This window comes from Macrobrachium rosenbergii, chromosome 57, assembly GCF_040412425.1.
Source record: "Macrobrachium rosenbergii isolate ZJJX-2024 chromosome 57, ASM4041242v1, whole genome shotgun sequence".
NCBI classification, from domain to species: domain Eukaryota; kingdom Metazoa; phylum Arthropoda; class Malacostraca; order Decapoda; family Palaemonidae; genus Macrobrachium; species Macrobrachium rosenbergii.
The window spans coordinates 19,223,727-19,248,040 of record NC_089797.1 but is presented as its reverse complement, the minus strand read 5'-3'; the positions used below and the strand labels follow the sequence as shown (position 1 = coordinate 19,248,040).

Genomic DNA, 24,314 nt, shown 5'->3' with positions numbered 1-24,314 from the left:
GAAGTGAGATCGAAACTTGTTTATCAGGGAAGAATAGTCTATCCAGTATGTTTTGAGCCAACAACAGTATAATTGAAGTCTTTCAAGTAATGCCTTTTTTTACTTTGTCATAAAACAAGAATCATAAATTCAAGATTAGGATAGGATTGTGCCATAGAGGTTAGAGAGTATTTAAACCAAATCTAGTGGAATGCTTGCCGTTTTCCTGTAAGCATTCCTGTAAGCAGAATGCTTACATTATTAAACTTACTTTTAAAATGGATAGTGTGAAGAATATTACTGCTCTAAAAATGTATGGAAGGCTATTTGAAGAAACATCACTGTAGAAATGCTTCGGTCATTATGACAGCACGATACCATTGGTGGCATTAATGATGGCACAGCATCACAAGATGCTGAAAAAATTGATTGTGTGATAATATCCTAAAATTTGTAAAAAGCTTAATACCAAGTGCTATCTTTGTAATGTCTATAGGCTTATTTTCTCCGTTTAGTAGGTTATAAACCATGTTGATTGTGCTCTTCAGTTATGAAAGAAATGTTGCATCATCTGTGGATATTTTTTTGTCCCAGCATTTATTGAATTTTGTTTCTTTTTAATTTGAATAGTTTGAAGAAAAACAGTATACATATATATCATTCTTTCACATCTGTATGTTCCTTAAAGACTTCATGAAGGTGGCTATGATGTTATGTTTTAGTCCTAAGGAAATTGCTTTTAAAAATTTACAGTAAACCCTCCGTATTCGTGTTCTCATGATTCACGGACTCACCTATTTGCAGATTTCTCTACGGAACCTATATACACATTATTCGCGGAAAATTCGCACATTCGCGGTATTTTTCGCCGAGAAATATTCACTAATTATTGTATTTTCATACCGTTTTCATGACTAAATGCACTTTGTGATAAAATATTGAAATACTCGGGTATAAGCATTTTTAGAGGGTTATTTTGTGTTTGAACTATCAACATAGGTAGTTCTAAGTGATTTTAGCTATTCGCAGGGGTGGATATGGTATGCATCCCCCATGAATACGGGGGTTTACTGTATTTTGTTATGCAATTTCAGATTTATTTTTTATTTAAAATTGTGTTTTTTTTATTGGTACTGCACTAGTTTTTGTTACTGTAATGTATCCAGAGTTTTATCTGTGCTGGTTGTTTTTTTCAAAAATTTTTGAAATGACAGGTACAAAATGGAGTTCTTCATGTCGTAAAACAGCTACCTCCCCGACCAAAAAGTTTTGACTGTCTGCGTAGTTGCATGATCTTGCCACTCTTCCAAAAATTCTCAGATGCACGACATATGTACAAGTTGCAGATGCCATTTGCAGAATCTATGCTCAGCCTTGTAGCCAATATGTCTAGCATGCTCAGTAAGTAAATAAGTATTACATTAATTTCATTTTTTATTTATTAGATATTATGTTTCACAGATCGTAAGGTTTCTTTTCAAGAAAAGTGTTGATTTTACATTGTAAACTAGAATCTGTTAAGCTTCTGTGGCTTTTCAAGATCTTTTGCAGGTGATATAATGAAATCTGTTTGGAGCATAATTTTTAAATTAAAAATTTTCTTGTAAAAAAGATGTAGAACAATAGTCCTAGTGATACCTAAATATGTGCCACAGTAATTAATCTTAAGTCTGTCTTTTTAGTATACAGTACAGTATATTTAACTTTTATCTAAAGGTATCGCTTTCAGTTACGTTGCATCATTGTCTTTGGAGTAAAACTGTAAGCAAGATGCAAAAGTAATATTTATGGAGTTTTTAGAGTACTGTATAAGTCAAGTCAAGTTGGAAATTGATAAAGGCAAGGTAGGTTTTTGAAATAATTTAACAGAACCTCTTGTTTTCACTGTAAAAGTAATGGTGATATCATTATTATAATTAATAATTGTGTGCATACATTGCTACTAAACCTAACAGACCACTGTAAATTTGTCCAAGAAATTTTTTATGAACAGTAATATTGGAAAAAGAGAGACTATGCAAGTAATAAAATTAGAATAGGTAAATGAAAAAATATTAAAGTAGCTGCTTCAAGTAATTGCTTAAGATATAGCTAATCATAGAAGAAAGTGGGTATGATTGGACTACTCAAGAACATCGACACCAAATACTTGAGCCAGTGGAGGGTCATGACACAGAGGCTATTGTATAGATGATTAGACTGCCGTGCAGTGGTGGTGTAGGTTTCACAACTTCCAAGGCCAAGGTAAGTCCACAATATCTGAGGTCAAGAGCCAGTCAGAATCCAGTCAGTGTCTAAATTTGTGGCTTAAGTTGACACCTTATGCTCAGTGTCCAGATTTCAGGTTTTGCTGCAGTCATTCAGTCATTGAGGAAATTTAACCCAAGTCAAATTATTCCCAGTAATTCAGGTTAAAGAAATGAATATTGTGAGTTTAAAAATTCAGTTTTCACCCTAATAACCTGTATTGTGTGTTATTGCTGTGAGTCTTTTACAGCTAATGATATATTTTGATTTTGGCTTAAATTTTTAACAAAACTGCTGCTCACCCAGATAATGTTGAAGTGTGATGAAGGCTACTCATCTGGAATCTTTGTATACATGGTTATTCACTTTGTAGTGAGGAGACTATACTCTAACTTAAAAGCATTAGAGGAATTACATGAAACTGAAAATGCTCATTTATGATGTAGGAGTTCATAAAAGTGTCATCTAAAACAAATCATCTTTGTAAAGATTACTCAAGGAAAGTAAATACTGTAGTTGTGATTTATATAATTGACCTACTTGATGGCAAGGCTTTGTAGCCCAAGAGAATATTTTTCTATCTGTTAGAAGGTGAAAATATATAGTATCTTTATCATGTCACTGATGATGCCAGTTTTGAAAGGTAAAAATTTTGCTGATGTCAGTTACTGAGATCTAGAAGCTCATATGCAGTTTTAGTTTAAAAAAGTGTAATAATTCTCTTAAGTTCTTTTGTATGATGTAGTTTTTCAGTATCTAAAAATTTTGCTGCGAGTCTCATGTTGTGTTACTGATCAAAGTGTGAAAATTTTTAAAAATGTGAATGATTAAGTTCCAAAATGGTTTTTTCAGTATGATTCTGGCACAACATGCTTTGTTCTATGTGGGCAAAATTATTTTTTTTTATTTGATGGGGTTTGTTGAAAATTACTTTTGCAGAAAAAACAACAGTTGGAAAGTAAAAGTTTTAACCAAAAATGGTCATCTGGAAGAATATTCAACAACCATTTTTTTATTTGATGGGGTCAAATAAAGTTTTGGCACAAGATGCTTTGTTCTTGGACTGTGTAATTGGCTTGAGTCTTTATGGTGAAGTTGCCTCTTTGGCAGACATGGTCATGTAGGAAGAACAATTACCATTACCAAGACAGTCAAATAAAGAGATGACTACTTGTGACTGTGTAAGATCATTGTGAATCTGTGCATTCAGTCTTGATCGCCAGAGCTGGCATTGTGAAGAGCTGTTCACAGTCATTGTAGTAAGAAAGGTCAACAGAAGAAATAGATCATAAATGATGGAGCAGTACACAGAAGGGTCAGTGATCACAGTCTTGGTATCCTTGTGAGAAGAATGATGAGTTGAAGAAGTCCTGTTCCAGACAAAGGTCCACTGGCATTTCTTGGAGCATGGGTGTGGCCAACAACTTTCGCTTTGCTGCAATGTACTTTACTTTAGCTTTGCAAAGGAAGAACTTTTGATAAGAATGATGTTTCAGTTGAAGAAGTCCTGTTCCCAGGTCCACTGGCATTTCTCACTTAAAGGATGAATGACCTTGACAAAAAGACTTGGGCCCAAAAATGACATGGGCTAAGTATGTCAACCCTCAAAAAAAAAAATGGTCTTGGTTGATCATTTGGACTTGATCATGACCATAGGTACCGATATGGTAGAAGGAACTGTTACTAGAGAAAGTTCATTAATTGTAGTAGAAATGGTTGCCAGTTCTTGGGTTTCAGTCATGAGCGTTAGAAGAGAGGGCAGTTGGATCCCATCTTCCACTATGTAAGGCTCGAATGCAATTGGGATAAACTCAGATCATGATATCAGCACATCAGCAGTTGCAAGCACATCAGCATTAGGGTCAGTTACAGTCTGTTGAGGTTTGCTGATGTAGTAATTGCTGCTTCTGGCATTAAGGAAGAAGAGGGAAATTAAATAGGGACAACCTATCCGCAGTTGTTACATGAAAAATGTGTCAAAGATGTAACTGCATCCTCAGAAGATCAGTAAAAAGCAAAGAATGAAGGAGTCATTCTCATTTTTCCAACTTATCCTGTGGACAAGCAACTGTCAAGGTAGATTTACAGGTAAGCCAGTTCATGGCCACAAAAGAGGTCAAGTATGCAGTTGTTGAGGCATGCAAAATTGAGTAGACAGTCCAGCCAACAGGAAAGTGGTTACTTAAGCAAAGTGGTCGGGCATGGTGGAGAGGTATGTGGGTACCCAGTCCACAGGTATATCAAGTGAGGAGTAGATGCAGCTGATGTTGGGTCATTAGGTCAAAGAGGTAAGTGAGGTAAGTTAGTATCCCATTGCTGCACTTGCATGGCAGGTTCAGTAAAGAGCAGACAACTCTGTTGCTAAGTTAGAGCCTGTTGACTGATGCTAATCCCCTTCCTATCACATGCGTCAACCTTGTCTCTTTTGAGTTCACAATTTATTTACAAGCAGCTGGACAGCACAACTCTCAGCAATTTAGAGCATTTAAAGCAGACGACTCTGCTGCTAAGTTAGAGCTTATTGACTGATGCTAATCCTCCTCCTATCACATGCATCAACCTTGTCTGTCTTTTGAGTTCACAATTTATTCACAAGCAACTCAGCAATTTCATTTCCTTGTATATCATGAGATTTTTGTAATGAACTAACAAAAATATTCTCATGTTTCTTGGTTAGTGTCCATGCTCCTACTGCCCTAGACTCATTTGTAAGGTTTGACTCTGTTTATTGAGGGGATATTTGTTTATCTGTAGGCTATAAATCGTTTTTTTTGTTAATCAAGTAACTATTATGACTTGTTGAAACATTTGTCAATATTACTGACACATGTGTCAGTAAGCTATGTGTATGTGTGTGGTATATATACAGTTTGTCATCAGGGCCATGTTGCTTTTAATTTCAGTAGAAAGTAATATTTGCTTTTTCCACCATCCAAATACTTTGAAATGTGTTCTTAGTTCTTGCATCATCCTTGGCTTAAGCTGCATTATTTTCTGCTTTAAACTTTTAATATATTTACCATGATTTATGTATTTGTTTACTTATTTGTCAGTCTTTTATTAGAGTTAATAGTTATCCAACTTTTTTACCTTTTTCCATAGAATAGTAATGATAGTTATAATTTCTCCTTCAGTGGAAGTGTATAAATTTAATGTGTAAACAAACTGCATAACTTTTTATATCTAAGAATTTCAATTCAAACTTCTAAGACAAGTTTGGAGTGATTAAAATATCCAGATGTTAAGAACTGAATAATTAAATGGAAAAGGAAACTAACATGCAGAAACTGTCTATGAGACATAAACTTGATTCATTTTAGCTTAAAAATGGTTTTGTCTTCAAGCTGAGTAAAATTGTTTTACTCTACTAATCTTAACTCTGTTCTCAGAGTTGGAATACAGCACAGTATACAGCATTAAGTTTACTTGCAATAGAAGACAATTGAAATTTATTTTTTGGTTTGGTTCCCCATTACGATATACTCTCAAGACCTGCAGTAATAGAAGAACTAAAGACTTTTGATTGAATTTGTTCAACAAAAAAGAGCCGAGAAGTGAAGGAAGGAAAGCTGAAGTGGAGGTTTGAATCATTGGCTGAAATATGGACAAGAGAAAAGTTGTTATGCCTGGAAATTCTTTGAAGATTTTGGTCCATTGAACAGGTTATTAATATAGACATTTTTACTTGATTTTCTGTAAATTGAACCTTGCCGTTTGTAAACTGAACCTAGTTTTTCATTATGGAAGTTTTTCAGGGATGTGGATGATTGCTCTTCCAAGGGATTACATGATGCGCCTTTTAGCTATATATAAGAATATTGTTGTTCAAGTTATCAAAGAAGCAAAACATTCCTCCACAGAGGTAAAGTCACATAATTGTGCAAGGAAAAAAAATGTTCATATTGGTATATGATGAAACGTCTTATAATCTTTTAATAATGAGTTTACATGACAGTAATATGTATTTTTTCTTTTAATTGTAGATGGATAGAAGGGTTTTGCTGTCATCATTAAAGATCCTAGGGGTTCTTCATCAAAGCTGCTAGAATACCGTATGATGAATTTTATATACCTGAGATTAGTGAGAAGATAGATATATGTAGGGACTACCTCAATTGGATCACCAGCAAAGCAAGGCCCTTTGCTATGGTTGATGTAAGTAGATTAAATTTCAATGCTTTATCATGCATATATATTTATATATCATTTATGTGTCAGATCATACTGTATATAGGGTCTGCAGATGATTGGATACTATATGGGGTTCAACTGTTCATGCTTGATCCTGGAATAAATTCTTGGAATATCATATGTGGGGCTACTCTGAAACACTGAAACAGAACTTATATCCCGGTGTCAAAGACACTCTGATCTCAACTCAAAGGTGCACCCTAATTTTTCTGTTAATGAATAAGTTCGGATTCCCGTAGAGTTTATTGTCATAAAACTTTATTTCGGTTTTCAAATTGCCCTAAATGTTACATTATATCCTATCATAGTACTATATACTGTATTTCAAGTTAACATTAATCAGTACTTTGATGTGTGAATTACAGTCTGTTTTGACTAGAATTACAACATAGCATTTTACAATTCTCTCTCTCTCTCTCTCTCTGCCGTTTTGCTACAAGTGTCAAGCAATGCCTATTGTCTTTCCTGACTGAAGACAGACCCAGGGGTCTGCCAACCTGGAAGAAACTTCCAAAGTAGTCACACCTCCACTGATTCTACAGCAAAACTTGACAGCCTTCACCTTCATGCTTGGAGGTTATCCTGCAAGGCTTCAGAATTAGGGTTTTCTTGGTGGAGACAGCCAAAGCTAACACAAGACCTTGTAGAAATTTAACCACAACTTCTATTGTACAGATTGAAGCCAATTCTGTAGTTTGAACAGTAAAAGGGCCATAAATCTATTGGACTCACTATATGTTTTATTTGCTGACTTCTTCCATTTCTTACTTTGACACAAATTGTCTGTCTCTGCCTTCATGAGATAGTGATCATATACAAGGAATTAAACTTTGTGTGCTGAGTTTGGGTTCTGTAGTGGAGTTGAAGAGGCTAATCCAGCACTTGGGAAATGGGAAGGGACAACTCAATGCCGCCAACTCAACACCGCTAACTCACCACCACCGACTTGCCACCAGCCAACTCAGCGCCAGGACAACTAAATGCCAGGACAACTCACCACAAGCCAAGTCTGTGCTAATGAGCATTTCAGAACAATGGTTTTTTTGCCAATATACTGAGAATTCATAGCTTAATACTGGTATTGGCTGTCTTAGTGTGTACATCTCTTAGATCACCTTTAAGACATAGATTTTGAAAACTGATTTTGTGATAAAAATTTCAAAGTTTTCATGACACTCAAAATGGAAATAGAGAAATTCTTAGCCAAAGAGGAAAAGAAAAATGTGGACATTAAGGCCTTTTATTTGTATTTGATAAGTTTAGTAAAAGAGACAACATAAAATTTTGGCGTTGTGACGAAGGCTCTAGGTGCAATGCAAGTATTCATACGAAATTTGGAGCAGCTATCAAGGAGATAAACAAGCATTCCCAGAATTTGTCAGCAGCTAATGTAGAAGTGGCTAAAGTGCACACAGCCTTGAAACATGTGCCAAAGACATATTGAAAGCCAAATTCACTTATAATTGAAGTATTAACAAATGTATCTCAAGTTACAGTGGGATCATTGCCAGATGCTTCAGCCGTGAGCAAAATGATTAATAAGCACTCCCCCTCCAAATCCTGTAGATCTTCAAGAGTTAGAGTTGCCGCAGCGTTGGTGAATTGGTTCAGAGATAATTATATTGGAAGACCAAATTGATATGGAACCAGTAGAAGAGCTCTCCTCTTCCCCCTTAAAATGTGGAATATTTACGAGAGAATGTTGCATAAGGACGATCAGACAAATAACCATGCTGCAAACAGAGCTGGGGATGGAGCACCCCACAATATTGAGGTTCATTACGGGGCTGCAGAAGTTGCAAAGCAACTAAGATACATTTTTCAAGTTAATCGGAGGTCATCCCCTTCCCTCCTAAACTGAAGAAGTGTATGAAGACAGATGATAGAATTTTGCAGATTGCTCTTCTTTTTCACAACGATCTCTCACTGAATATTTGAGAGGAATTGCATACTATTTTCATTATATTTTTAAATTAAAATTTAAGTTGTGTATTAAAAACTGACCCTTAATAAATTACTCTTTTCAGTTTTAAAAAGGCATGTTTTAAAGTGATCATTAATAAATTAATTTTGTTTGTTTTAAAAAATCAACGAAAAAGTTGAGTTGTCCTGCCGTTGAGTTGGCTGGTAGTGAGTTGTCCAGGCTTTGAGTTGTCCTGGAGCTGAGTCGGCGGTGATAAGCGTCCCGCACCCCTTTGGAAAGGTACCTTGTGGGTTGCTTAGACCTCCTAATTGGGATCTCTCTTTGGTCATTAAGAGTCCTTTGAAACGCTAATAGGGGCCATTTTTGGAAGCTATTGCTGCACTTCATACTAAAGGCCCCTTTGCCATTTCCCCCTTGTCCACCATCACCAATACATGTAACAGAGTTGACCAGTTCCTCTTTCCCCAAGGGGGGCCTCAAGCTTTACCTTTAGAGAACCAGAGATTTCTGGGATATCAATATCAGACTGCTCCTCATCTCAGAGCAAAGGATGCAGCAAGTTATCAAGACCATGATTTCATGTTGGCTAAGAATAAATATTTTTAAGGCTACAGTAATGTGGCAGCTGGTGAAGCAGACCAAATAACACTTTCTGGTTCTGTTGTTTTTAAGGGTAATCAGGATATTAGGATAGGCACCTACTGTACATGTACCAGCCTACCATTGCAACATGTCATAAGATTTTTCTTATGAATAGTTGAACTTGTATTAGTTGGGTTAGTAATCCCGGGGGAGGGGGCCGGGTTAGTAATCACGGGGGGAAGAAGCAGAGAGCTCATCCTACCGCATTCTCACAACTCATCTCTACCTCTCATTCATGGCACTAGTAAAATATACAGACCTTTAGGGTTATTGGTTACTACATTTCAAACTAATTAGGCACATAGTGAGTGCCCTCCTCCCAGGCCTTTCTGCTTCGCAGAGTTTACACAGAAAGTGAGATAGGTGACTGAAATTATTTAAGTATGCAGTTGGTGCATGTGTCTCAAAGACTTTTCCCTTATGTCTGGCACTCAAAAATATTTAGGAATATTCAGGACATTTAGATTTTATGGCTTCTACTGGTTTGTACTCTGTAGAGTATATGAGATATTGTAAAGAACTTTTTGCATAGATTGTTATATTGTGGTGATTAAGGCTCTTTATGCAACATGCCTTTATTTTCTTTTTTTTCCTTTCAGAATACCATATCATTCTGTGAATATCCATTCCTGTTCGATGCACAGGCCAAAACACTATGGCTTCGTTGTGATGCTACTCGTCAGGTAAGTTTCGTTTTAAAAATATGTTTGGTGGGTAAACTGCTCTTTGGTATGGATTAACCATAAATTGGTTAATTATATTTAACTGCAGTATTAGTTTCATTAATACAGAATTTATTTGGACTCTTCTGTGGTTGAGAAAATTTTCAGTACTCTATAAATTTTATTTTTCGTGTATGTTTTTCTAAGAACAAACGAAAAAGTCTTCGTGATTATTACAAGATTGTCAGATATGTAGATTTAAAAATACACAATAAAATTAAAGAATGAAAGAAAAGGGGTAAGGATTATAAAAATATGTCATTACCTTTTCAAAACATAAGAAACTGAACAAATTTTATGACTATATAATATGGGGCAGGTGGGCTTTCTTCTGGGGTTTCATATAAAGGACTTAGCCGAAACATGGTTCAGACTCCAGGTTCACGCGCAGTCAGGACACCTTTGATAGCTTTCGCATCCTTTGGTACTTTTGTAACTTGATTCCATTGCCATCTTTTTATCATTTGTAATCTGCAATAAAGATTAATTTTTCTCCTTTTATTATCTGTATTATGTCTTCTCTCTGTGCTTTCATTTTCTTCATGCATGCATACTTTTATTTGCTGTAGATTGTTGTGTTTGAAGTTATAATTCACTACTTTTTAATTTCTAGGTTATGATGTTCTTTCACTCTTGTTTTGCTTATTGAGTAAACTTGTTAAAAGTAAGTTTTATAACTTTTTTCTATTTTTATCAGTATGTATTGGGTCAGAAACTTCAAAAATATGCTCATGCAAACTCATTACCTTCAGTAGCCTGTTACATGTGTATCTCTGGCACCATATTCCAAAGACAAATAGGAGTTGTCGTTTGCATGCACATACAGACCTTCCAGGTTTCAGTGACCAGGGTATAGCAGTACTGTCTGTTTGAACTTACTTAACCTCATTATTCCTGAGTCTGTAATATTAATGAAAATGAAACTAAAGCTGAATAATGCCCCGCATGATGTGCACAAAATAGATGTACAGTATACACTGTTACTTTTAACACACACACACACACATGCACACACACAGAGAGAGAGAGAGAGAGAGAGAGAGAGAGAGAGAGAGAGAGAGAGAGAGAGAGAGAGAGAGTGAGTGAGTTATTTCTAGTACTAATGTGATATGCATAAAAAAATGACGAGAATTTCCTGTCTCTTGCCACAGACTAATTGCTATTTATGGATGCCTTAAGGGAAGGTTGGGATTCATCTACAGGGTTTGGTAACTTCAGGCTTATAGTTGCAAGAGTGAAAGGATGTGCAAATAAACTTTCTGTAACCGAGGCAAATAAACTTTCTGTAATGGAGGGTACCACAACTACTCAATTAGGCATTCAAGAGCTACCTGTACTCTCAGTGTATGAAACTTTGCAAGTCAAGTGCGGGAGGATTAGAGGAATTCTATAAGAATCTGTTATATACAGGAAGCTGTTATTAACAGCAATCCTATGCTTTGGCTGTTGGATCCTGCCCAAGTACAGTTCTTGAATCTTAACATACACCGTAATAACATTGTTGAGGATACCATCAATCAATTGCTTCATCATGGAGTTACTGAATTTAAGAGACCATTGAAAGTAAGTATCTTGAGTTATCTGTACAAGCAGTTCATAAGCCAAATAGAATACTCATTCATTTTTATGTTGAAATGTAGGCGCTTGTTCCTTCAGTTAGGAGAAAGGCTGCAATTAATGTTAGGTTGTTGATAAGTTGTCACCATCTTCAAGTTGTTTAAGTATTGTAAGTAAATAGTTTTAACTAATGTAGTTCACCTCTTGTAGGAGAAACTTTACTGATGTTGTGTAAGACTGTGGCCTTTGTTTTTGAAGTTTTTTTCCTATGCTGGGAAGCAAAGGGAAGATGAAAATACATAAAATTAAGAAAAATTTCTATCGTAATGACATTCTTGTTATTAGAAACCTGAAATACCTGTTGTAATATTTAAGTTTTAAAGAGGCAGTAGCATATTGGTATCCCCAGTTTAAAAACTGTTAAATGTAAGGTTGTGATATTTTGTAGGTTTGTTTTTTCATTTCATTGAGAGACATGTATAATTCTGACAATGCAAGTCATAAAGTCATAACAGTTTGTTTTATATCCAGCATAAAGTCATAATAGTTTGTTTTATATCCAGCTTTTCCATTGGGGTATGTGGTGTAAAGTCTTACGAACAATACATTTTTTCAATCAATACAGACTTACATTAGTTTTTAGTTGAGCTTGTTTAATTTCTATGCAAGAATACTTTGCATTTATAAGTCCACTTCTTATGTATTTTTATTATATATTAGATTTTCATTATGTTCTTTGGGAAGCATAGTCATTGTAATAAATTTTTTGAGTCCATTATTAGTAAATGAACTTATTTCATATTTAAGGATTTGGAGTTTATTTAATTATAATCTGAGGAATTTTTTCATTTTAGTGTATTTCCAGAGTATTTGTAAGAGTCATTAATTCTATCTCATAATCTTTTTCAGGTACATTTTATTGGTGAAGAAGCAGAGGATGCTGGTGGTGTACGCAAAGAATTTTTCCTTCTCCTTCTCCGAGAAATTCTCAACCCTAACTTTGGGATGTTTACACAGTATCCAGAAAAAAATACCATATGGTTCAAGGAAGGTTCTCTCGATGAGGAAGTTAATCTCACTTGTTTGTTTTCAATCATTTGTCTTCATTACTCACACTCTTACTAAAACACTGCTCTCCTGTCGTCGGACATCGTCTTTCTCACAGAACTGTTCGGTGTGTGATTTCCATTTTCCAGCAACCGCAATCTTGACTCAGATCTTCGAAAAAACGTATCCTATTTGAACATTTTCTATAAGGCATATTTCAAGTAGGGATTTTTTGCCTTTATTGCCAGAAACTGAAGAAGTAGAACCTTCTATTCCGTTTGCAGAGTCAACATCCGCCTTTTGTCGAGGTCCAACCAAGTTGGATTGCCCCGTTTTGGAGGTTTTATATTCCCTTTATGGAGGAACTTTCTTTCTGGTATTTTTCCTGAAGACGAAAAATGTAAAGCTACTTTAACTTTTTTTATATAACATACATAAATTTTTCCCTTGCACGGTTGTTCTTACGTGATAAATTAACACTGAAATTTTAAAGCCTCGTGAGGATTATTTTAAAAGCTTTTCCTGCACGATAGTATAATTAGGTTCTGTCACAACAAAATGTGTTTTTGGACAATCTTAAGGTATCATGTGATGCCATGCCGTATCGGGATTTTTTTCTCAGTTTCTAGCCTGCATTCCAAATTACAGTTTTTTTTTTTTTTTTACCATCTAGACATTTTCTGGATAAATATATCTAATTTTCTTAAAACGGTAGAAGTGAATACTATTTCTTTATTTAGTTGTTGTGGCCAGAATAAATATGCAAACCAATAGGTGCAAGTATTGGTATGTAAATTTTATCGGTATCACCAATTATTTAATCTAACAAAGAAAATGATTATGTATTCGTTTTGCATACAGCTCAACCTTCACAAATCCATGGCTTTTCAATACGGAAGATAAGTATCCTTCGTTGAAATAATAATAATAATAATAATAATAATAATAATAATAATAATAATAATAATAATAATAATAATAATAATAATAATAATAATAATAATAATAATAATTTATGAGCAAGTATGAAAAGACAACTTTTCAGGCAGAGGCGTTGGAAAAGCAAGTTCAATTCTGAATTAAATTCAGCCATCTTAACTTTGTGAGAAATTCAAGACAGTTTTGAATAAAATATGAGCTCGAAATCTTGACATGGACATTAAAGAAAATCGAAAAATTCGGCGTGAAGGAAAAGGATCAGTGGCAGGAACTGTCGCTGAAGGTAATAAACTCCACGAACGTAAGGGAGTCTTATTCTGATGTGTTCCCACTATCAGTTTTGCGAAGGCGAACTAGCAATTCCAGATTAGGTGCAGACAGAGGCCGAAGGAAAAAAGTAGAATGGGTTTGAACCGTTGGTGCAGGCATGGGCTGGGGAAAAGGAACCTCTAAGCAGGTGAGTAATGGAATCCTCGAGTATTGCCTCTGGAAATAAGAAAGGAAGGATTCCACAATAAGCTGTAGGTCCCGTTGCTAAGTAACCAATTGGTTCTTAGCCACGTTAAATAAGTCTAATCCTTTGGGCCAGCCCTAGGAGAGCTGTTAATCAGCTCAGTGGTCTGGTAAAACTAAGGTATACTTAACTTAGTCTATAAAAACCTATTGTAATTAATCGAACCCTCTCATGAATAATATGACCCTTGCCCTATAGAAAAGGAAATTATTGTGAAAACAGAAAAGATGTATTTAATGGCACATCAGTTCAGAGACAGTTTTCTTTCCAATTGTTCTTTATATTTTCATCGAAATTTTAGTCCCTCATCTGTGCTCAGAATACTTCTACTATTTTCACCATTAATATTGCTGCTTCATTATACCACTGTACCGATAACATGTTCATAGCATCATAGCATGTAAGTGTTATAGCATGTGCATAAAGAAATGTTCCATTTTGTATCGTACATTAATTGATCAAGATCAGTGCTTCACGAATGCCAATGAATGCATGAAAAGACGGGTAAGGCAAGGGCGACTGTTTGTCTCGACTCCGTAAATGAAATAAAAACAGCCGGAGGTGTGACAAATTAAATCAGTTTTGAATATATGTATATTGTATATTCAGACAGTCATAGAAGACTAAATGGGCTTCACTGCGCAGAACCTGGCATATGCGATATGCTGCCAACATGTATTAAAAATATTTCTTTACTAAAGCCTAAAAAAAAATGTTTTTTATCATGTTTAACCCGTAATTTTGTCATTTGTTTTGCCTATAAGGACTTTTTGAGTATAGTGTGATACATAAAAACAATTAAGCTTTAAAATGACCTCAGAATAGCTCCTGATAGATGAAACGAAATTTTAAAATTTCAGCAAAACCTCCACGAGGGCAATTGTGTTATAGAACTTGCGAATGTCGTAAAGGGTATCTACAGTCAGTATACACCTAAGTGTACTTATGGCTAAAGCAAAAGAAATTTAACAATATTAATCAGTTATACAAAACCTGTAAACTTAATTGAGAACAAAGATGGACAAAATAGACAGCAGTGAGCAAACTAAGAAAAGCCTACAGATTGCACCACCAACACATCGTAACAACCACTAGCATCATGTGAGGGAAGTCTGAACTCCTGGCACGCACAGAACGACTTATACAGAATGATTTGCGCGAAAATGGACAATAATCAAAGTTACTTTATCCCAAAATGACTTTATAAAGTTCATTTCATGGACAGTTTATCGGTATTTACAATTTACCAGTTACATGCAGCCTAAAATGAGCGTGTTGAGAATTTAACACACTTACTGAAAGTTACAATGTTAGTATTCTGTCACAAATTAAAATATTACGGTTACACAGGCTTTTGACCGTTAGGAATAATGGCAAATGGTGAAAAAATGGAAATAAATTGTTTTTAAGACCTTGATTTGAATGGCAATGTTTCTAGTAACAAGAATATTTTAATCGATCAGCAATATACTGTTGTTTACAAAACAGTAATAAGTTTTTCATGGTTAATGGCGTGACTTGGATAAGATTAATAAGTATGACTCACAAGCTTCAACTCACAAGCTTGACAACGGGTAAAGTATTCCAGTTACTCAGAAAAGTGATGGGAGAAAGAGACGTTGTGAGGGGGGGGAGGCGGTTTGTGATTTAAGGAAATGTACTACCATCACAGTAATGAACATACTTTATTTAAAAATGCAGATGTTATGACCTCAAATTTCAAAACAACATACACAACTAGAAGATTATTTCCCATATGGAACCTACAGGCAGCCTTGATCTGTAAGCTGCATTACACACGATCAAGTAGAATCACCACCAGACATACTGGGCGCTTTTGGTCAAGAGAGTTGTGCCGATGAGGTTGACGGCTTGTTTATAGATCTGTGCTGATGGAGTAAGGTCAGTAGGTACAGCATGGTACTTTGGGGTTGGTTTACCTATGGGGCAGCTCTTGTTTGAACGCAGTGCATAGGATGTTGGCTGATCCATAGGATCCACTTCTACTCTAACTGGAGCAGGAAACGAATTAAAATGAACATTGCATTGAGAATGATTTTTATTCTGGTTCTCTTAAACCTGCCATGTGCCCACGGGGAGGGCATCTACCTCTCCCAGTGGTTACTGGTGGCTCTTCCAGCCCTAAGCCTTCAGGGGGACCCTGTCTTGGAAACCAAAAGGCCACTTTTCAAGAGTTGCTGCATCACACTGATGCTCTCTGAGAGAAATTAAGCACTCCTTTTTCTGTTGTTTCAATATCTCTGTTGAGTTAACTTAGCTACATAGAATCACTGGTTCCATCACAATTGGAGGGGCAGAGACCTATGGCTTGTCCATGCAACAGCCCTGTTGGAGTAAGCAGTTCGCTGTCCCCATCGTAGGAAATATATAACAATGCCTTTTGGTTTATTAAGTCTAGCCCCCATACAATAACCAACAGATATGTCAACGGAGACAGTAGCTTTTCACTCCAGGGCCTTGCATTACCTCTGGTTATTTTACATTTAGCCATGAGACGTTAGACTTATTTTTAAGTCTAATTAAGTCGAATAATATTATTTCATCCTTTTAAGAGCACACTAATAGAACTAAATTTATAGCATTTTTTCAAAATAGCCGCATTTAATCGCAACACTTGAGGGAGGATGTTTATTATAAAACACCCCGACTGCACAAAAATCCTATTGCATGGGGAAATACATTCAAATCCTATTCAAGTTAAAGGTACGAAGACAATGACGTCGTTTGGCAACGCAGTTTGTCCTTTCATTTGCATGGGTGAGGTCGGTCAGTCCCAATTCCCTGCCTTTCATTTGTTCGGTGGAAGAGGGAATTCTCAATACTTTCAAATCTTAAGACCATTTTTTTTTGGTTCCCAAAATATCTGTTTATCATTATTTATACTTTTTGGGATGTTTTAACCTTTTCATATAAAGCAGCAATACGTCAATCTAAGTGTTGGCTTTTATTACCGATATATTTTTTTTTGTATTAGAAAACCCTAAATTCTAATTATATGGTCAATTAATATTGCTAAGGAAATATCAGTTTCATATATTTTTACGTAATTTCAGTAAATCCCGTATGAATGATTAACACACAAATATCAACTGTTTATAAATAACGCCAGTTACATGTCCCACCCGTTGACTTGTAAAATCTAATCTAGATATCAGTAACCTGAGTTGAACTTAACTGAACTATGACAGCTTCTCTGTAGTATTCTACAGTGATGTTTCAACTTCAAATATTGCTCCCTTGACAGTGTAATATTATTTCGCATATCCTTTAAAGAAACGGACTAATAATATGGCATTCTTGCCAAGTGCTTACGGGGCGGCTGTATTCCACTGGGTGGTTTAAGCACTCACAACACACCAGCAACAATCTGTCTATTGATTTATGATAAAGCGACGAAGACTTCAGTGTTTGTTGACTACTTTGCTCGGATGAACATTATTCTGACAAACGGACTCGTCACTTCAGATCATACATGGTTCACTTTCACCTTCATTGCATAACTAATAACTGGTGCTGGTCGTCAGGTACGAAGGAACACAAAAAAATAATGACTATATTGCTACTAACGAGTAATTCATGAGCAACAACTCGGCCCAAAAACAAACTTTTCCTGACCCACCACTTGCATCCGTCAATCAATGTATCGATAACCAATAATAAATATATATCTTTCCTTGAAGCTTTACTGGGTCTGTTTAATTTATGAGGTAATCTTTCTGACTACAAGTGTATTTTGGAAGTAAAAACACATTTTGTGGGTTACAACTGTGCCATCATTGTCTCATCTTCTCTGTTTCTTGTGCTGTCTCAATGAATCAAACTATGCTGTGTTTAAAGGCTTTGCATTTGAAAATAAGCTTTTTTTCTTGTGAACTTGCAAAGTGGAACACAGTTTTTGCTGTCCTTGTTTTCAGAGCATGTAACAGGCTGTTTTGGTTATGACATACACAACACAATGTAATGGTACAGAAGCTTTCTTTACACAGTCCTCTTTACTTGCATTTCACAGTCTTCCTCTATGGCAACATTGCTGTTCACTACTTCCTCATCTGAGTAAGCTCCTTCGTACGCTACATATAATCAGCAAATGACGAAGTCAACTAGGTACTACTGCTAATAATGGCAACGACTTCATGAAAACATTATTACTGTTGTACAAACTACTGTACTGAAAGAATTGAAACTGCAGCAAACACTTTATCATTTTCATAATCCAATTGTGTAACTAAATGTTGCAGCAACGTCTGTCAACTAACAAATGTTATAGACCTGCATTTTCAGTTTGCCCCATTTGGTAAAAAATGAGTAACCTCCAGGAAATCTCTGGCGTATTACATCAGTTGAAAACCATTGGCAATCTTTGAAACGCGGTGACCACTGTATTTGTACAACACACATGTAACTGCTTTTTCTATTGCATTACTGGCACAACGGAGCATTTCTCTTCAAACCATCGCCAAATATTGGTTATTTGTGGTTTGTGCTAAATAATAGTGCATCAAATTCAATGTCTGTTATTACAGGAGAGCATTGCTGTGATCTTCTGCTCCTAAGGTAACCCTCTTATTTTCCCAAGCCGCTACTTGTTCTGCTTTCAACCTCAGTGTATTTCAAATCCTCTGTTTTAATCAAGGCCTCTTCCCGTCTATCCCAGCTTGCTGGACACCATAACCTCAGTTTTACCCATATTTACCTTCATACCACCCCATTCAAGAAATTTCTGTCATTCTCTTACCCTTCTTTGCAATTCTTCTTCAGCCTGTCATAATCACCCAATCATATGCAAATAATTCCCATAAGTTTTCATTCCTAATCCCCTCACTCAATACTGTACTTCCACAACCAGTACAAACAGAAATGGGCTAGTTACCGATCCTCAATGTAAATCAACTTCAGACATTTCTGTTTGCCAGTCAGTTATTACTGCCGTCCATGTTCTTTTATACATCATTTCAACTAACCTCACCATCTTTTCTAGCACTTCCCTCTTTCTAAAAACCAAAACACTACCTCCCTTGGTCTCTGTCCTTCACTAGGTCTGTAACGGCAAAGGTAATCTGAAGCTCAAGCAGAGCTTCAGATTACCTTCCAGCCTCGTCCTTCTCTAGGTCTGTAAAGGCAAAGGTAATCTGAAGCTCAAGCAGAAACTTCAGAACACCTTCAACTTTCTTGTATCTGCTTGTATAAAGACAGATCCAACTGTACCTCCCTAAAATGGAAATGTACGGCTGTTCACAATCTTCAAAATTGCGCGGAAGTCTCAGCAATGTCTGCAAACAGCTCTTCCAGAAATGTCATTATCTAATGTGATGCATCTAATAACTCGCAATCTGATCCTGCTTGCCATGCCTCACAATATCTACCTTATGTTCAGCAGCTGCTCATGATTTTTCTTTCAGTCATTTTGCGACCAATATTTCTCTTCCCAGATGTCCCAACAATTCCAGTGTCACTCTTCCCACTGCTATCAGCACCTTCAACATTTCAATTTGCCTCGTGAACTGGTAACATACTGCCTATATCTTTTGCTAAAGATCTTTAACACCATTCTGCTAAGTCTTTGCTCACTCAACCAACAGACTCAGTTCTTTATTGACTAGGCTATTGCCACTAGGCTGTTATGACTATATTACATTAACATCATCATCTTCTATTTCTGGCCACCACAAACTGTGCACAACCAAAACTATGCTCTTCACCTGACTGTTCTTCTAAATACATGAACCATGATAATACGCGTTTTCCTTTCCCTTCCTTTGGTATCGTGTGCACGCTGAACATCGTCTCTCCATGACATCCGTATTTCTGGCGTTCCTGTCGGGGCTGCCAACATTCCCGGCGTCTCGGCTTTGTCATTTGTGGTGCCCATTTCTCCATTTGCCCGCCGGTCGGCGCGCAAGGCTGCTTACAACCGTTATGCATCGCTGCGCGGCTGCGATTTCCCGCGGCTGTCGGCGCCGAACTATTGGCGATAAAAATAATCGCCGATGCGCATCCGCGCAGGCCAACCAGTTCTCACATTCAACTTTGACAATGCGGCAGAATAAGCCTCCCGTGGTGAGAAGAATATACTACCGCTATCGAAAACACTGTGCAACGAGCCATGCGTACTGGCCTGCCTATGGCTGCCCTATGGAGATGTGTGAGACTCCAGCAGTGAATGCCTGTTTTACAGCACAACCTGGCTGGATATTGGAGGCGCAGTGAGCTGCTAAGTAACACAGATGCATGGCAGGTGTGAGACAAACAACTCTGGATGTGAAGCTCGGGTACGTCTGTAACAAATGTAACTCATGGCCTGTTTCTGAGAGACTCAAGGAGCCAGCTTTAACGTGTTGATAACAGAGGTATTTCCTGACAATGACATTCCTCAAACATGACCCTGCAGGCTAGGCTGTGACAATCAGCAGTGGTTACATGTTGTCTTTTTCGCTCTGGCTAAACAATATCTCATTCCCAGTCAGAAAGAACCATTTTCTTTTATAATTTTCATTTAACTATCTTTAACGACTAACGACAGAAATTTAATAACTCATGATGAAGGCTGGTCATAACGAGCTCAAGGTAATGAAGTGTCAGCAAATAAAAAAAAAAAGTGATGCTAAACAGCAACGAAGACATTTGTGAAAAGAACACTGCTGCCAACAATGTAGTTGTGAATGAACTCAGTGAAGACAGGAGAGCAGTGAGCTAACACAGGCAACTTTTAATGAGTGGCTCAGACACAACAGTGTATGAAGCAGCATAGAAATCAGAGAGAGATAAAAGTAGGCAAGAAAGAAGGTTGAAAACAAAACAGAAATTTCAATAAATGTGTGGAAAAATAATATATATTCACGATACCAAAGGGCAAGCGATGATAATGGCAGCAATGATACCAGGTAGTATGAAGAAAAATGCACAAAGACTGAGTTAATATTTAAGTTAAAAATAATGCTGGAACACTGAAACTGTTGAAGCAAATAATCAATGTATTGATGGTAGCTATATGACAAACTACCTGGCATCTAAAAATATGAAGCCCTTGAAACAATGGAAAAAGCACCATGAAACCCGACACGGTAACAGTTGCTCATAAAAACTAACGGATGGCTCAAAATAGTGATGACGATGAAAACATATGGCTGGTAAGTCGCTGATGTCTTTCAAACTATACGAAAACAGCGTGCATGGCAAAGAAGGACGACAGAGATTATTATAAGAAAGAAGATGCAAATTCGTAATCTTATGAAGACTATAGCAATTTGTTATGAGCGGAAGTCTTTAACCATACATGTTCAAGCAAGCACACGAAGCACAATTTTCGTGAGACAACCACGAGAAAAAATGGGCATGCCATAAATGTGGACTTGATATCTTTGGCATTTTAAGCGACAGAAGGCTACAGACTAATGATGACGATGTGCCATGATCCAAATAACATATGGTAGAGACTGGTAAATGAAATTTGATATACTGTATATATTTGTGTCGTCATGATTTATCGAAGTGATATGAGAGCTTTGAAGTGAAAGCTAAAGCTGCCACGAAAGTGTTATGGCAGCAACAACATAAGCTACACTGATGAACAGGGCAAAAATCTGTACTAAGCTGAAAGCTTTGTGGTGTATAATGGAGAAGGTACAAAAGTGTGACAAATGCTACAAGCCAGAATAAGTGGAAAAATAATAACATGAACGTTACGATACTTTGTATATTTGTGCATAAACTAACAAGCTGGAGCACAATCAGGCTGCTGAGATGAACTCGACATGTGACTGAGCGTGGGTGCTGGACTCAGCGAAATGAGAGCGAGAGGGTGGCCGCAATGCGAAGATGAAGGTGTCATTTCGCCATAAAGAAAAAGGACATAAAACTTTGTGATGATAACGATTCCCGGAAAGTTTTACTATTCATTTCTGATACAATTACTGGACAACCTGCATTAATGGTTTCATTCGCAAAACAAAGCCGAATTCAAGCTGTGCCAGGCTCGACAATTTCAATCCGCAAAGCTGCCCAATCGAAGGCGTGTTGTGATGGCTCCGGCTGGCGATATATGCAGCTGCTATCTTACTGTCATGGTCATCCTTCCCCTTATCAAATGCATGCGCGAATGTGAACTGAGTATTCAGGCTATTTATTTCTGACAGCTTCTGGCCTTATTGAACTACTAATACTACCTGTCTTTAACTGCATTAATATTGCAATAAACTAACAAAGCCTGGTGGCAGAACAAATGAAGTGTAGAAAAGAAATGAAAAAGTATTATGAGTTCGATTACGGCAAAATTCAGTAAAAGCAACGATCGCTGCTTTTATAATGAGGAAACGCAATAATTCTTATCGGTGAAGTAACCACTACTAAAGAAAATCAATGAATCTCATAATTGCCCAATATTTGCATCAGGCTAGAAGCTGAACCACTATCGTTAAGCATTCTATAAATGGCGCTGAATAAATAACTTAAAACTGTTTTGATATTGTGCAAAATCACTACAGTAAGTGTTACGAATGACACACTCAATGTCTCTTAACTATTCATGGAAAGAAGACAAATAAGAATAGCGTCAATCATTCATAAAAAAGAAACCCATGTTGAGCCAACTTTAATGTTCAGTCTTGATGTGGCTTGTGTCAGGTCATGATAAGCAGAACATACTGTTTTTATCTACTGAACACCTAAACTGAACCCAAAACATTTATTGGTATTCAATATTTAATGTTAGCTAAAATACGATAAGCTTTCAGGTATTAAGTCAAGAAGTTGTTGAAAATGTCAAATCACAGTAGTCACATTTACAGTGTCAACAAGTAACAAAATCCAAAGTTGAAGTCTGTTAAACGGAATAGTCTTGGCAGTCATAAACATTATTACAATTAGTAATGAAAATACTGGATATGATATTTTACACAAACAATAAAAATTCAATTAATATGGTTTCAAATGAAATAATGTTTTTCCCAACTTAATATTAATCATGATACTGTATGCCAAAACTATACAGCTTAAAAATACGGTGTTTATAAAGAGGTGGTCTGACAAACTGTGCAAGCATGATGGCAGCAGTAATGAAATGAATTAATATCAGTTGAGTGAGCCAATATTTTATTTTTTGTGTGATGGCATAGCTTCACTTTCGGTATATCCAACTCAGAAAAACTGCAAGAATTAGGTGAAGAAAATTATACTCAAAGCCGTGGTAATAATGAATAAATGAGGAGTACAGAAGAAAGGAAAAAATTGGTGGCTGAAACTGGTCTTCCTGTTGTTTACGAAGATGACTATAGGGAGCTGATGTTACAGATGGTGCTGCGACAAAGGCTTTCAGGCTGCGAAACAAACGGCTGTGGATGCTACGGCGTCTGTTACCTGGTGAGTGTTTGTAAGCATTGCTGCTCAGAAGATCAACTTTGTACGCTCCAGACAGGCTTCAGTGTTTGTGCACAGGCTGGCTCAAATATGGCAATAACGAGGATGATGCTTTGATGGTAGAACAGTTTTGGTTGTCTAACACTGTACAACAGTGCGCTAGGTATGAGGTGATTCTGTATCATTATAACTGGTAACTCTTGACCAGCTTTCAACAAAACAGTCAAATATAACAAAAGTGTTTCCTAGACAATATATTGTGGAAATGAGAACTCTTAAAAATAGTTTATAAAGAAACAGCACAATATGACCACTGTACCTTTTCAAGCAAAGCAACTAACGAAATGATTTAGCAAGCACCATCTGGTACTAAATACGTATGTATTTCACAAAGAGATGATAGTTCCAAGCGCTACACCGCCATAATGAATTTTGCAACGTTGCTCGTTTGAAAAATTACTGCTTTATATAAGTATTATGAAAGATAACAAGACATGATATATAAAGAGGTATACTTCAAGTATCATGAAATAATGTTGCAACAAAAATAATAAAAGCTTTAACTATTATATGACGGTAAATCGTGGCAATGGCATTCGGAAATCGCGAACTCATCCCGGTTTATGGTAACATTTCGTACCAACACGGCGCATTTATGCTGGCGAGATTCCAGCGAAGCACCGGCTATTCGCACATGTGAAGGGCAGCGATGCGGCTTTCTTTGTAATGGCACGTCTGTCGAGACCGCCGCCGTAATTCATATAAGTACGTGTTCAAAGTCGTAGTCTTTCATCAGGTGTCACAGAAGAACGCCGGCTGGTAAACTCTCATTGAATAACTATTTTATAGACCTTCTCATTTCTGCGTATGAAATGAAAATGGTCGGTATTAGTGATAATATCAACCGACGTAATGACAATCTGCCACCTACAAATAACTATGGTGCTAAGCTTGACATTCATATTTTGGCGTCTTTGTGTTTACGTCTCAGTAACAGTGAATAAAGGAAAACAGGCATTTTTGAGTACTAAACCTTTATTATGGAGCTGATACTGAAAAGCAATTCACTATTATTCTTTCAGGTATGAAAGCCGTTGATTTCACTGTGTGATATGTCATGTCACATACTAACAACATCATCGTAAACCACTGAACTACGCTAATTCAAGTGAACTGATAA

General features: G+C 36.6%; 1 protein-coding gene across 1 annotated transcript in view; it reads left to right on the top strand.

Moving 5' to 3' along the window:
* Positions 1 to 374: 374 nt before the first annotated feature.
* Positions 375 to 24,314, top strand: part of LOC136837091 (probable E3 ubiquitin-protein ligase HERC3) — a 235,381-nt gene continuing 211,441 nt past the window's right edge. The window contains 8 exon segments of the mRNA XM_067101700.1: positions 375 to 410; positions 1,146 to 1,380; positions 5,982 to 6,088; positions 6,210 to 6,259; positions 6,261 to 6,381; positions 9,583 to 9,688; positions 11,120 to 11,268; positions 12,172 to 12,330. Of these exon segments, the coding sequence (XP_066957801.1) occupies positions 375 to 410; positions 1,146 to 1,380; positions 5,982 to 6,088; positions 6,210 to 6,259; positions 6,261 to 6,381; positions 9,583 to 9,688; positions 11,120 to 11,268; positions 12,172 to 12,330 (963 nt within the window).